At 46.1% G+C, this 15,395-nt stretch overlaps 2 protein-coding genes across 44 annotated transcripts in view; one reads left to right on the forward strand and one right to left on the reverse strand.

Moving 5' to 3' along the window:
- The window catches only part of SLC5A11 (solute carrier family 5 member 11), a 72,273-nt gene extending 70,459 nt beyond the window's left edge, over positions 1-1,814 (forward strand). For all 9 annotated transcript variants that reach the window (XR_012429483.1, XR_012429478.1, XR_012429481.1 and 6 more), the window contains one exon: positions 320-1,814. Coding sequence is in view for 4 of the 9 variants with exons in the window: in XM_074028229.1 (XP_073884330.1) it covers positions 320-321 (2 nt within the window). In the remaining 5 variants the exon portion in view is untranslated. The remainder of the gene's footprint in view (positions 1-319) is intronic.
- ARHGAP17 (Rho GTPase activating protein 17) overlaps positions 1-15,395 on the reverse strand; it is a 118,416-nt gene that overhangs the window by 18,910 nt on the left and 84,111 nt on the right. For 12 of the 35 annotated variants that reach the window (XR_012429472.1, XM_074028221.1, XM_074028217.1 and 9 more), the window contains 2 exons: positions 13,347-13,967; positions 1,768-2,639 (listed from right to left, as the gene is read on the reverse strand). Coding sequence is in view for 25 of the 35 variants with exons in the window: in XM_074028221.1 (XP_073884322.1) it covers positions 2,509-2,639; positions 13,347-13,967 (752 nt within the window). In the remaining 10 variants the exon portion in view is untranslated. Of the gene's footprint in view, positions 1-1,767; positions 4,482-10,270; positions 10,320-12,158; positions 12,207-13,346; positions 13,968-15,395 lie in introns of those variants that run through there. The other 23 variants (XR_012429473.1, XM_074028223.1, XM_074028219.1 and 20 more) reach the window with 5 other exon arrangements.

Below are 15,395 nucleotides of genomic sequence, written 5' to 3' on the forward strand. Positions count from 1 at the left end.
AATGATTCTCCTGTCTCAGCCTCCTAAGTAGCTGGAGTTACTGGCGCCCGCCACAGTGCCAAGTTAATTTTTTGTATCTTTAGTAGAGATGGGATTTCACTGTGTTGACCAGGCTGGTCTCGAACTCCTGACATCAAGCGATCCTCCCGCCTCGGCCTCCCAAAGGGTGGTCTTTACCTTTGACACATACACAGAGTCAAATGATTTTCATTGTTTTGAAGTTTGCAGCTGTCAGGGTAGGAAGATTGCTGCAAACAATAGGAGAGTAAAAACTGAATGAGGCTCTTAAAACAATGAGGTCGGGTTTCCTGTATTTCAGAATCAGCAATGACGAACACATGCTACATTCTGGGCAGGATGTCAGCACGGATGTTCCTCGTCCCCAGGTGCCAACAGCATCTCCTTGACAAGCGCCTACGTCCCTGCTTCCTCTGGAGGACAAGTTCAGGCATCATGATGGGAGCATCTCCGAGGCTCCATGGAGACACCTGACCGTGGACAGCCAGGCTCCTGGAGAAGGTGCTCAACATGGAGAATCGGCCTATACAAAGGCTTCACTTTCTCTGCAGGGTTTGTTCTGTGGCTAACGGAGGGGACAGAAAATTAACAACACACGGGTGGCACAGGGGAAGAGTGAGCCCTAAGCCGATGAACATTCAAGATATGGGGGCAAATGGGCTTACAGGAGCATATTTTCAAGGTAATTAATGTAGGGAGTACTTTGAAGGCATAGGAAACTGAGTAAAGATGAAAATGTGGGCTGCGCATGGTGGCTCACACCTGTAATCCCAGCACTTCAGAGACTGAAGTGGGAGGACTGCTTGAGGCCAGAACTGAAGACCAGCCTGGGCAACACAGCAAGATCCCTGTCTCTAGAAAAGATTATTTAAAAATTAGTTGGGTGTACTGCCATGCACCTGTAGTCTCAGCTACTCGGGAAGCTGAGTTGGGAGGATGGTTTGAGCCCGGGAGTTTGGAGGCTGCGGTGAGTTATGACTGTGCCACTGCACTCCAGCCTGGGCCATGGAGTGAGATCTGTTTCAAAAAAACAAGGGAAATGTGATTGCCCTTTTTAAATCAGGCTTACGTCAGTTTGTAGTGGAAAGAGGTCCAGTGTCTTCTAAACAGGGACTTAGACACTGACACACTTAGCAAACTTGATCAATAGAAGGCTCAGGGCAGCCAACTCTGGCAGCATGTCCTGCTCTGTTCCCGAGAGAAAACGGCCTTATCTGGGTCACAGGGAAGGAAGGTGCTATCATGAGACGAGCTGTCCAGAGCCTCAGTCTCACTTTGTTCCAATTCCCCATCAGCTCTCCCCTAGTATTTCAATCCTGGCAGAGACGGGATAATTTTCACGCCTTGGATAGGGCATGAAAGCACCAGCCATTGGAAGAGGGGCTCTCCATGGCAATTTACAGCTGCTGACGAATGCACCGACCCAGTGTGGCTGAGCTCCTGTGAGCTGCTCCGGGAGTCTGAGTATCTCTAGATGGAAAGAAAGGGATGCCAGCACTGGGAGGACCAAGGGTGCAGCCTCGACCAGAACCTGCACCGAGGGATGGCCAGTCTAGGAGGTCTCTGGGGCACCTGGTGGCCTTTTTCACTGCTGTGACCTTGCTCTCTGTTTCTTCAAACTCCTACAGCTACAATTAGACCCTCTCCCTCAACATGTCCCAGCCACAGTTCTATCTGGGGGAGTGGCAACACGTACACACTCATGCACACACACACGCACGCTACAATGTGTCTCCAAGAATCATGAAGTTTTCATATAAACCACAGAATATATTTAATTCAAATTAAACATGAAACTAGAATAATGTTCGGTCCTTATCAAGTAGCAATTACATTGTTTAAAAAAAAAAAAAAAGAACAGTACATTTCCGTCTACATTCCGGCAATCCAACGAGGCGGCATGGGTCACATCCAGTTTGACGAGGTGACAGAGCCAGCAGTCACCATCCAAGGGCATGGTTCTGAGGGGACTGGGGAGACACAGACGATATATGACACAAAATGACTCTGCAGCAAGTCTGAAGGACAGCAGCCGCCCTCCTAATACATAAGAATGAAAGTCCAGGTAGCAGAGAGCAGGCCACTCGCATAAAGAGCGCATTGTATTAAATAGATAGTTAACGCACTGCTTCTTACTCATTCCAAGTTGCTGTAGGTGCTGCCCGCGTTAACAGCAGGGGCAAAAGCTTCCTATGCACGTTTCAGCAGGAACGCTCTCTCCACTCCAGGTATTTCTTCGTTTTGGATTTTTTTGGCATTATTTCCTTCCCATGTGAAGAAAGCCAACTTCTTCAAGACACAGGTCATTCAGCTTCCGTGGCGGCCTCCAGGTGCTCCTAGGGCCGTGCAGAAGGCCAGGTCCCGCACAGTGAGGCCCTCCTTTGTCCTCCACTGAAAGCTTTTCACTGTTCTGTCTGCAAAGGAAGAGGTTTGCCTGCCCCTGCTCCATGTGCCAGGGTGGAAGCGGCGGAGGGCTGGGGAGGGCTTTCTTCACAGGGCCGTGCTTTCGGTATCATTGTCTATATCCAGCAGGATACGGCCAGGCACGTCTTTGCTGGCTGAGTCTGAGTGCATTTCAGGAAAGATGCTGCGATGTGGTTCTGAAACCCTGGAATTGGAGTCTGGACAAAAACACGAGGAGACACGGTATCAATGAGGGGTAACCCCCGAGAGGTCACCTGAGGGTGCTTTGAGAAGAGAGGCTGGGAAGTTTCGGGGTCAGCCCATGCACAGAGTCCCTTGCGAGAGGCCTCATCAGCTCTTAGAAGCCAAGTGATGCCTTTGTGACCCCAGAGGGCAGCTGAGTGGCACAGCCTCACCTCTGGGCTCTGAGGTTGCTTGCTATGAGCCCGGGGCAGCCCTTGGAGATGCAGCTTTCAAAGGATTTGCTTGCTTTGATGGAAGAAAGGAAGCCTCCTCCTTCCCAAGGCCTCTAATGCATGAGATGAACCTCCTGATGGCCCCTGGGCTGCCCTGGGAGGAGGCCTCTCCTCGAGACTGCTGGGTTTCCTCCTGTGACTAACACTAGGACCTCACCTTCAGCACTAGCAACATTTGGGCCTGAATTATTTGCTGTGGTTGTCCTGGGCATTGTAGGTGTCACCCAACAGATGCCAGTGACATGCAGCCTCCTCCCCCAGTGTGACAACCAAAAATGTCTCCTGTGCATCACGGATCACTGGGGAAGTTTCAACTGTCTCCAGAAGCTGCCAAGCGTCCCCTGGGGAATCACAATCACTGCTGACTGACATCACTGAGGCAGACTAAGTCTCCTGCAAATATTAACTTCCCCTTCTCCGTCTAATACACCTCGAATGCCATTTTCATGTCTTACTATGTTGGCTGAAATTCCTTCAGCAAGGTGGCAAACATACGGTCCTCATGCTGTTGTCCCCCTCTCCTATGCTCTTCTCAGAGGCCGGTGGGTCTCAGATTCATTTATGCATGAACAAACATTTACTGAGCACCTCCCAGGCGCCAGGCACCGTTCTACCTGCTGAGGACGCAACACTGCGCAACACAGGCACAGCCTCAACGAAGCCCAAGGTCAAAGTGGGCGAACCAAGGGGATCTTAATTAAAACAAAAGGGCTGGCTTCTCTAGTAGATGTGGGTTCTGGCAAATTATGAGAGCCTCATGAGGTATTTTAGGGCTGGTGTAAGAGAGAAAAGAGATATTTTGTAGTTTTGCTTTGCTGGGTTAGAGGTAGCTGTGGCAGGCAGCAGTGAGGGAGTGGGAGGAGGAGGTGGTTTGCTGGGACGTCTCACATTGAGGCTCGAGAGCTGCTTCTCGCCCACTTGCTGTGGTGCAAAATGACATCCTGCCTGTCCTTGCCGGGAGCTAGTTTTGAACGTATTTCTGTTCGACCTGCTCCTGTCTGCGCAGGCACAGCTTGAAAACGCTGGTGCACTCTGGGGAAGCTCACTGCTTCGAGACTTGTTCCAGCTCTACCCTTCCACCTTCCTGTCCCTACAGTCTGAGCTGTAAGATCTATTTACTCCCTGGGACATCCTTTCTCTCACAGTGACTCCTCGGTTGTCCCTCAAGGTTTCCTACACGCCACAACTCAGAGAAATTTCTAGATTTATGGAGGTGCCAAGGTGTCAGAGTTCAGGTGCTGAATGTCATTTCAGACAATTCAGGCCTTGTGATAACTATAAAACCAATGACACTGTGCAGAATTGCACCACCCTATGGTGCGGTCAAAGGTGGTCTGTATGCACAGAATAGGGGCTGTCTTGGATTTGTCCTAAGCAGAACAGAAGTCAGCGAAGGCAGGGACTGTGTCTGTCTTGTTCACAGTGTATCCTCAGTACCTAAAACAGTGACCGGCAAATAGCAGATGTTCAATAAATTTTGTAGCTGCACACTTGGATGGTTGGATGGATGAATGAAGCGTCATCTAGAGCAACCATCTTTCCAATCCTCCGTTCTTACATCTTCAGGCAAAGAAGTAGCTGTGACTTGAAGATGATACCGGTATAAGAAAATCACTGCAAATGCAATCCTTTCCCCCATTATCTTGGCCCCTAAAAACAGAAGGGGCTACCAGCCTGTGTCTCTTCTCAGCCCAGAGTTTACCAGAAACTATGGAACAGACATGACCTGGCGGGGAACGCATGATGCAAAGGCACTGTGCATACGGATGAAATTTCTACTTGTTAATATCTGTGTTCACATGCAAGTTAACGCCTATCAGCCACGAAGCCCTTCCACAGCTGCTCTCTTTTTCTTATACATCACATATATATAATTTTTAGATTTATGCCTTTCTAAATTTTTCTATTTATGATCCACACACATTATTTATTCAAGGGGAAAAATGTGTTCTGGGGCTACATTTTTTTCCAGCTACAAGGAAATCCCTTCCTCTGCCTCCCACCGGCCCCATCTGGTTTCCCCAGTCCCTCTCTCTTCCTACATGAATCATCCCTGAAAGAAACAATGACTTTGTTTACACACAAGAAGTAGAAAGAATGATAGCAACTTGTACAGAACTAGTTTTCAGAAAGAGACTTCATCACAGTAGCTAGCATTAAAAAAAAAAAAAAAAATTTTTTTTGAGATAGGGTCTCACTCTGTTGCCCAGGCTGGAGTGTAGTCGTGTAATCTCAGCTCACTGCAGCCTCCACCTCCCAGGCTCAAGCGATCCTCCCACCTCAGCCTCCCGAGTAGCTAGGACTACAAGCATATGCCACCATGCCTGGCTAATTTTTTGTATTTTTGCTAGAAAGCAGGGTTTCGCCATGTTGACTGGGCTGGTCTTGAACTCTTGGCCTCAAGCGATCCTCCCACCTCGGCTTCCCAAAGTGCTGGGATTACCAGCATGAGCCACCATGCCCAGCCTCGGTAGCTGACATTACTATAGAGCACTTACAACCGAGAGTGTACTATACACCCACACTTTATTACATCGTCTCACTGAACTGACTAATCCTAAGGCAGCAGAAATAAGAGAGGGAGACTCAGAGGCTCTATTCCTTGCTCAAGGTGACACAGCCAGGGTGGACCAAAGAGGATCAAAGCCAGATCAGTTGCACTCTGGCTCTTCACATTACATTTTCCCTCCTCCCCAGAGGAGTGTGTAAATCCTTGGGTGAGGGTCCTCAAAGATGTTATCTGAGATCTTGTCTCAGTCTTAAACATTCTGGTTTGTTGTAAAAAGGAGAAAATGGTTATTTCAGAAAGACACCTGTAAGGACCTGGTTTGCCCGAAACACCTCTAAATCTTTCTGGCTATGAACTCGTATATAAACTGCACCCCAAGAAGGGCTGGTTTCTGAGCATACGCTTGGAGCTAAGTTCATACAAGAGATATTGTTCTTAAAAAAACAAAATAGGCTGGGCATGGTGGGATGATGGTGTGAGCCCAGAAGTTCGAGACCAGTCCAGGCAACACGAGACTCCGTTTCTATGAGAAAAATACAAAAATCAGCCGGGTGTGGTGGCGCATGCCTCTAGTCCCACCTTCCAGCTACTTCGGAGGATCACTTGAGCCCAGGAGGTCAAGGCTGCAGTGGGCTATAATCATACTGCTGCACTCTAGCCTGGGCAACAGAGCAAGACCCTATCTCTTTAAAAAAAAAAAAAAAAAAAGAGAGAAACACGGGATGACCTCCAGTAACCAGCCTCAGCCCAAAGGCAGAACTTGATATAGTTCATCACAGATTTGGGGCTCTGACAAATGTAACCAAGTTCCTTCCTGAACTGAGTATCTTATCCAGGAAACAGAAGTGGACATTTAACAGCTGGAAGTGGAATGTTATCAGTAAGCGTATGGTTCTAGAAGATTTACTTATCACTTCCACAATTTTGAATATGTGCTTTCAGTTGTGAACCCACCCTTCAAGAAGTCCAAGGTGATTCTGATAGCCACTTTGACAAGTAACAGATCCAAATATGCCCTTGAAAGTAAGTGGTGCAGGCACAATTACAGGGCGAATAAACTCCCTCCCCCTCTCCACCACCCATCCCTCTTCTCAGACCTAGGGTATCAGGGAATGCCTTCCTTCACCAGTTAACGGTTTGAGTCTTAAACACTCTGGTTGATTGTTGTAAAAAAGAGATAAAGGTTATTTTAGAAAGACACCTGTAAGAACCTGGTTTTCTTTTAACACCTCTAAACTTCTCTGGCCATGAATTTATATATTATTTGCATTCCAAGAAGGGCTGGTCTTTGAGCATACTGCTTGGAGCTAAGTTTCTATAACAAGTATTATATTTCAAAATAAAAAAAAAGCAAATAACCAAACAAAAAAAGAAACCTTTTATTGGAGGTCTCTTTTCTGTTTTGTTTTTGTTTTTAAATAAAATATCTACTGTATGAACTTAGTTCCAAGCAATATCCTCAAAGACCGGCCCTTGGAAGGCAGAGAATATATAAATTCACAACCAAAGAGGTTTAGGGTGCTTTTAAAAAGCAGATTCTGGCTGGGTGTAGTGGCTCATGCCTGTAATCCCAGGACTTTGGAGGCTGAGCTACTCGGGAGGCTGAGGCAGGAGAATCGCTTGAACCTGGGAGGTGGAGGTTGCAGTGAGCTGAGATCGTATCACTGCATTCCAGTCTGAGCGACAGAGTAAGACTAAACAAACAAACAAACAAACAAACAAAAGCAGGTTCTAACAGGTGTCTTTCTAAAATAACCTTTTTCTCCTTTTTACAATATAATATCTGTCATATAAACTTAGCTCCAACCAGAATGTTTAAGATCCAAACCATTATTTCCTCAGATAATGTCTTCACTTACAGGATCCACACCCAAGGATATACACAACTCTTTTGGAAAAGAGGGAAAATGTTAGGGTGATTAAGAATGATGGAGCCAGGCGCGGTGGCTCATGCCTGTAATCCCAGCACCTTGGGAGGCAGAAGTGAATGGATCACTTGAGGCCATGAGTCGAGACCAGCCTGGCCAATATGGCGAAACCCCGTCTCTACTAAAAATACAAAAATCAGCCAGGTGTTGCCACACCTACCTATAATCCCAGCTATCTGGGAGGCTGAGGCAAGAGAACTGCTTAAATCAGAGAGGCAGGGGTTGCAGTGTGCCAAGATTGCACCACTGCACTCCAGAGTAGGCGACAGAGCAAGACTGTCTCAAAAAATACATAAAATAAATAAACAGAAGAACCACAGTCCAACCAATCTGGCTTTGATCCTCTTTAGTCTAAGTAGAATTGTGTAATTTTATCAGGAGCTGATGACTTCTCGTCAGTTTTCCAGGGCTACCAGCGACTTTGAGTCAACTATTCAGGAGTGATTCTGTTCAAGTCTCACTGGATGTTATCTTGACACAATTCTGATTATCTACTTATTAAAAATCAACTGCAAGTAGAAATAGAGGCCACTTAAATATCCAACTAAGAGTAATAATACATCTGGTTGATGAAACATTATGTAGTCACTGAAAAACATGGTTCTAGGCCGGGCACAGTGGCTCACGCCTGTAATCCCAGCACTTTGGAAGGCTGAGGTGGGTGAATCACGAGGTCAAGAGATCGAGACCATCCTGGCTAACATGGTGAAACCCCGTGTCTATTAAAAATACAAAAATTAGCCGGGCGTTGTGGCGGGCGCCTGTAGTCCCAGTTACTTGGGAGGCTGAGATAGGAGACTGGCGTGTACCCAGGAGGCGGAGCTTGCAGTGAGCCGAGTTCGAGCCCCTGCACTCCAGCCTGGGTGACAGAGCAAGACTCCATCTCAAAACAAAAAACAAACAAAAAAACCATGGTTCTAAAAATTACATTATCATATGAGAACGAGCATATGATGTAAAGTAAAATAAAAGGATTCAAACCTGTCTATGTCAAATAATTACGCTCATGTACCTCCTTTTTAGAAAAACTAAAAGAAAAAAAGGGGCAGGCGTGGTGGCTCACACCTGTAATGCCAGCACTTTGGGAGGACGAGGTGGGCGGATCATGAGGTTAGGAGATGGAGACCATCTTGGCTAACATGGTGAAACCCTGTCTCTACTAAAAATACAAAAAACTAGCTGGGCGTGGTGGCGGGTGCCAGTAGTCCCAGCTACTCGGGAGGCTGAGGCAGGAGAATGGTGTGAACCCGGGAGGCAGAGCTTGCAGCGAGACGAGATTGCACCACTGCACTCCAGCCCAGGGAACAGAGGGAGACTCTGTGTCAAAAAAATAATAATAATAAAAAGAAGTAGAATATCAATGGCAGACTTTTTCAATTATGTAGCTACAGTTGATTTCTTCTTATTTCCATTTCTCAAGAGTTTTAATATCCATGCTTATTTTTATTTATCTGAGACAGTCTCACTCTGTCACCCAGGCTGGAGTGCAGTGGTGTGATCTCAGCTCACTGCGACCTCCACCTCCCAGGTTCAAGCAGTTCTCCTGCCTTGGCTTCCCGAGTAACTGGGATTACAGGCACCCACCACGACGCCCAGCTAACTTTTTGTATTTTTAGTAAAGAAAAGGTTTCTCCATGTCGGCCAGGCTGGTCTTGAACTCCTGACCTCAAGTGATCCACCCACCTCCTCCCAAAGTGATGGGATTACAAACGTGAGCCACCACGCCCTGGCCCATGCTTATTTTTAAAAAGGCATTACTTCCATGACATAAGAAGGGTGAGAGTTTAAAAAGCAAACACTATGAAATTAGCCAGCAAAGTGTCTAGGCTTATGGCTACTATGTGAGTGATATGGTCTATCTGTGGTACAGTGGACTAACGCCTCACAGTCTCAGGCTCACTAAATTATACGAATGTACTTGTTAACTCCTTCTGCAGAGCATTGTCTTTTTAACCCATGAAAGAACTGAGATCCAAAAAAACAAGTGATGCATCAGAATCAAAATATGGATACCTGGGTCCCACCCCCAGTCTCCTCTGTTTGGGTCCTAGAAGGCCGGATCCGGGTGAGTTTTTAAAACCCTGACATGTGAATCTAACATAGAAATCTGATTAAAACTATTTTCTTCTGGATAAAAATGATAAATAGCAGGCCAGGCACAGTGGCTCACGCCTACAATCCCAGCACTTTGGGAGGTTGAGGTAGCTGGTCACCTAAGGTCAGGAGTTCGAGACCAGCCTGGCCAACATAGTGAAGCCCCATCTCTACTAAAAATAAAAAAAATAGCCAGATGTGGTGGCAGGAGCCTATAATCCCAGGTACTCAGGAGGCTGAGGCAGGAGAAGCTCTTTAACCTGGGAGGCGGAGCTTGCAGTGAGCCGAGATCGCGCCATTGCACCCCAGCCTGGGCGACAGAGCGAGACGCCATCTCAAAAAAAAAAAAAAAAAAAAAAGATAAATAGCTAGCCTTCATTTAGATCCACTGTATATTAAGAACTGTAACTGGCTATCAGAATAACCTTGGACTTTCTCTTATTTGATCTTCAACGATTTAGACAGATGTCACCACTTTACAGATAGCCAGGTTGTGCCTGGCCTATGTTATACCAAGAGCTAAAATTCTAATTCAATCAGGTCCGACTCCATGATGTGTGTTCTTTCTACTATACCTCGTTTGCCTAATATGGAAAAGAACAGAAATTAAAGAAGTAACGAGGCCAGCCCTGTGACCGACCACCTATTCCACATCTGGGCACACACTTAGTATTCCGAATGATTGCAGCAAGCATCAACAAAGCCAGGCCTTCAGTGCATGCACTATTAGTAGGGACGCAAGCAGGCAGGGTTAGGGTGGCCGGTTAGTAACAGGCGTGAGTGCACAAATATGATCATCAAATAGCAAAAATGCAATGGCCAATCAGGTGCCTTTTCCTTACCATTAAATATTCCAATCTCAGTTCTTACTGAATATGGCAGGTCATACATCTAAATTATTTAATAAAACGTTTAAATTAGAATACTCTTTGCTAAAATCTATTACTTCAAAAGTAGCAAGATGTAAACTCTTTTCCATGGGAATTAAAACTCTTACTGCTCTCTAGAGTCACAATTAACAGGAGACTCAAAATGATGCCAGAATCCCGGCATCCTCCAGTGCTGGTGCTGAGCTGTGAGAAGCTGGCTGCCAAACCTGCTTGGCAACAATAATCTCCCCCAAGAGTTTATATTAATCCCATGAGCCTTAACCCAACTCTTTAAAACTCGAACTTAATCCAATTCTAAAGGAATAACCTGTTTTCAGGAATTTGTCCATCTAAAGTTTTCTAAGTGAAAACATTATGTCATAATAAAGGACCATCCTGTCCAAGGAAGTTATATTTTTTTCCTCCTTGAAAAACCTAACGGCTATATCCAAGAATGGTTAATAGCAGTATGATCAACACTAGCAGATTCAAAAATTCTAAATGTTGGCCTTCTGTGTACTTTCAATGGCAGGCCAGGGGATTTTAAGATAGTACAGGTTAATTCTGTAATATAAAGATAACTGTGATGACCTGGAATTTCTTGAGTTAGGAGAATTCATAGCATAGATTGGTTTTTAAATAGCTAATATCTTAGGGAAATATACTTTTAATGTAAAATTTCACTTATCTAATAATTACAGCAGCACATTACAGTGTTGTAGCAGATCAATAAAGTAAACTTCTGGTAACAATGGTATTAAAGAATAGGCATACTTCTGGTTTGGAATCTTTCATTTAAAAAGAAGGAAATATCTGAGAATAATATTTTGGTGTGTCACAAGCATGAAACTGTGGAATCGCGCCTGGGCCTCCTCCCTGTTTTGAAGGCTACGCTCTGGTTTTCCACTTCCGGTTCCTACAGAAAGTCTTACTCAGACCTAAGCTGTGAGCACTCTGGCTAAGGGCCCCACAGTAGGCGTAAGGCTCAGGTCAGCTGACTAAAGCAGCTGTACACATAATGAGGGCCTTATGCTGTCCACATGTAGACCCAGCGGCAGACTTGGATGAGCTCACAGTGCCTTTTAAAAAGTTCATATGGTTTAATAAAGCAAAATGGAAGCATGCTAGAATGCAAAGGAATTTAAAAGAATTCTGTGTAGGGTATTTGGGGGAAGATTTTTTTAATTTTTTGGCCTTGAGAATTTAAAATATCAAATTAAGAAGCTCCATGCAGTTAACTTGCACTTAAGATACAAAAACTTAAAATTAAAGCTCAAGACACAAAGGACACAATTTCCTCCCGTGCTGACGGCGCCCGGGTCCTCTTTGGTTGGATGCTGGTGAGCCCATCAGTGACAGGTAGGTCACACTGGGAAGAGTAGACTGCTGGTAAGAGGCTCACCAAAAAGACAAAAGATATTCCTTTTTTTTTTTTAAAAAGAGACAGGGTCTCACTCTGTCATGCAGACTGGAATGCAGCCAGCAGTGACACAATCACTACCACTGCAGTCTCGAACTCCTGGGCTCAAGCAATCCTCCTGCCTCAGCCACTCAAAGTACTGGGACTACCGGCACCAGCCACTGTGCCTGGCCCCTAAGAAAGAAGATACTCTTCAAGAGCAGCTTAAAATCAGGCTCTTGATCTACTGACATCTACTCCTTGAATTTGAAGCACTGCAGCTCAAAGTGCTTCTGATAAAAATAAAGTCAAGTCTATATGCTACAGAGGGATGGCCCATTGGCTGTCAGGGCACAGGGTCTAAAGGTTGCTCCTGAGCACACAGTCAAAAGCACATATGCAAAACATGGCTACGCAGGAGCGTGTGGAGCTGTGGGGCAAGCTGCTCGGGCCATTACAGACCTTAGTCCTGGACACCTTCCCCACCTGTGAGGGCACCAGGAAGGGCATCTATTGGGAAACAAACAAACAAACCAACATGGCTGTGTTGTTTTCAAAGTAAAAGCTCTGATGTCATCAGAAAAAAAGTTATTAACCATTTTTAACATGTGCAAATTATGTATTAAATTCCTGAAAAAAGTTATTAAAAGATATTGTTAGAATCAGTTAACCGTCACCCTTTGGATTAATGGAAACCTTCGGCACATTTTTAGCTGCAAAGTCACTCAATATGGTTGGAAAGCCCAGAGGTATACTTCAGCTTCTTTTCCAAAAGTGCCTCCACTTAGAACAATTTAAACTGGGCTGCTGTAAGAAATTATTTGAGGCCCCTAATTACCATTTTTTAAAACACAGTAGAAAACCCCATATCCATCCTTAAATAAAATAATAAATTAGAGCATTTGGGATGGATACATTTTTGAAATCTTAAATCAAATGTTCATGTTCTAGACTATTAAAAATATGCCATTAGGTAGTCCACTAAAACCTGTACAATCACCACCACTTCAAAACAGGTTCCCACTGGGTCTATAGGAAACTCTTCACTCTTCCCTCCCAAGCCATTAGAGGCCAGCACTCTGATATGACTGTACCCTGAGATCTCCCTTTTGGAGCATTCGATTTGGCATAAATCATGTTTTTTAAAGTTATACCTGAAATTCTGTACTTAATATGAACATTTTTACTCTTAGAAGTACTTAGAAGTACTGTTTAAGCATTTTAATGAGGAATTCACTAAGAAAGTTCATGCTCGTGTTGTAAAATACCTTCCACCTGGATTAAAACGCATTATGTTTAGAAAAATGTAAACGTACGTAGGTCTTAAACACACAAGCAACTGTAAGTCAGGGGTTGGCAAACTTAAAGGACCAGGTAGTAAATGTTTCCAACTTTGTGGGCCATATGATCTCTGGTCACGACGATCCAACTCCGCTGTTTTAGCACCAATGCAGGCACAGACAATATGTTAACAAATGGCTGTAGCTGTGTTCCAATAAAACTTTAATGACAAAAATTGGCTGCAGGACAGGTTTGGCTTGCAGGTGCAGTTTGCTGACGCCTGGTATAAATCAAAGCTTAAATAAAATGGAGTAGTACAAAAGCAATGTAGAGCAGACAGGGAAACATGGACATTGATGTCCTACTTACCCGTTACTATCTTGGAAGCTGTCGGTGCTGCGTTGGTGAGGCTGCTGTCCCCAGCTGAGTGGACACCAGGAGGATGGGGGGGTGGGGGCACGCTGGGCCGGTTCCTTGGCTTTGGTACTGGTCTCGGTCTCGGTAAGGTTCCAGCATGTGGCTGTGCAGTCTCAAGGTTACCCCCCGCCAGGGTCTGAGGAGCTGGCAGGCTGGGGTTCTGTTTCCCTAGAGGCGGAGTACTGGGGGGCGTTGGAGTTTGGGGAGGGGTGTGAGATGGCTGCTCAAGTCCATGCTCACTGGGCAATGCCATGGGGTTGGGAGGGCCCTGGCTATTGGGCTTGGTGTGCATCAGCGGCGTGGCCTGCGTAGGGGGCTGTGGTGGCGGGTGATTGGGAGCTTGGATTGGAGACAGGCTGCTGGAGTACCTCCGGGGTGCTGAAAGCTGGGAGGGGGCGGAGGGCTGGCCTGGAGGCTGGCCCGTGTGCTGAGTGGGAGGAGAGGGGCTTCGGGTGGGTGGCTTTGGTGACAGACTGGGTGGATGCTGAGATGTTCCTGAAGAACTCTGGCCCCCGGGGTGGCCAGGAGGTGGGTTGCCTGGTTTCGGGGGTGCTGGAGCGGGTTTCTTAACGGCTGCACAAAGAGAGAAAAACACCTTTCAGTAGGAACAGTGAGGCAGCAACCACCACCACCACCGTGGCCAAGAGCCCAAATTTAACCCCGCCAGTAATAAACCACAGCACCACGTGCCTCTGATGAGAGGTGGTCAGGAGGGCACCACACTGTGTCTTCCTCCCCAGAACCCATAACCCTAGTCTAACCATCAGAAGAACATCTGACAAACACAAATTGAAGGCCTTTCTTCAAAAGGCCTGACCAGTACTCTCCAAAACCGTCAAGGCCATAGAAAAGCACAGAAAGAGGAAGAACGTGTCACAGACCGAAGGAGACTAAGAAGATACGATGACTACATGCAATGTGGGCTCCTGGATGAGATCCTGGGACAGAAAATGGACATGAATGGAAAAACTAGGGAAATCTGAATAAAATGTGGAGTCTAGTTAATGGTAATGAACCGCGAGGTGCAGTGGCTCACGCCCGTAATCTCAGCACTTTGGGAGGCCAAAGCAGGCAGATCACTTTAGCGCAGGAGTTCAAGGCCAGCCTGGGCAACGCGGCAAAACTCCATCTCTACAAAAAATTTAAAAATTAGCTGGGAGTGGTGGTGTGCGCCTGTAATCCCAGCTACTCATGAGGCTGAGGTGGGAGGATCACGTGAGCCGGGAAGTCCAAGGCTGCAGGGAGCTGTAATCACACCACTGAACTCCAGCCTGGGCAACAGAGCGAGACCATTTAAAAAAAAAAAAAAAAAAAGGCGGGGGTGGGGTGGTAGGACTGGCCCAATGTTGATTTCTGAGCTGGGGTAAAGGTACCATGGTCATGTAACACATTAACAACAGGGGAAACTGAGTAAGGGGTATACAGGAACTCTCAGCATTATCTTTGCAACTTTTCTATTCAAAATTACTCCAAACTAACAAGTTTATTTTAAAAATTAAGTACATTCTGCACGTTTGAAAGGGCTTCAAAGGTCTGTCGTTCTGAAAATTCAACAAGAAGAAAACTGTTAACAGAGGCCACCCGAATAACACGGAAGTGCTGCCCTCAGCCCGCTTAGCAGCCTCCTCGTTAGGTCCCCATGGGAAGACACAGAAAAAGGCAAGAACAGCCAGGAGGGACCACCAAGCAGGACTGCTTCACCCGACGTAACATGACCCCTGACCCCACGCCACCTTCTCCTCGAGAGCTTGATTGGTTTGACTGGTCTTAATAACAGAACTTCTACCAATTCCGGAAGCACTGGAGTTAACAGATATGTCCTGGACAAAAGCATGAATAAATGTGGAAGAGTTGCCTTAGAATTATTTCTCTAAAGAGAGCTGAATCACATCACTCTCCTCCCTACACCAGCTGAGATCAGGGAGGGGAACCTGGTACTGAGGAGGGCAGGAGGAAAACGACAGATCTGGGGCTCTGGTTTCGGGCTGGGAGGGGTAGGGG

The sequence above is a fragment of the Macaca fascicularis genome, chromosome 20 (assembly GCF_037993035.2).
Source record: "Macaca fascicularis isolate 582-1 chromosome 20, T2T-MFA8v1.1".
NCBI classification, from domain to species: domain Eukaryota; kingdom Metazoa; phylum Chordata; class Mammalia; order Primates; family Cercopithecidae; genus Macaca; species Macaca fascicularis.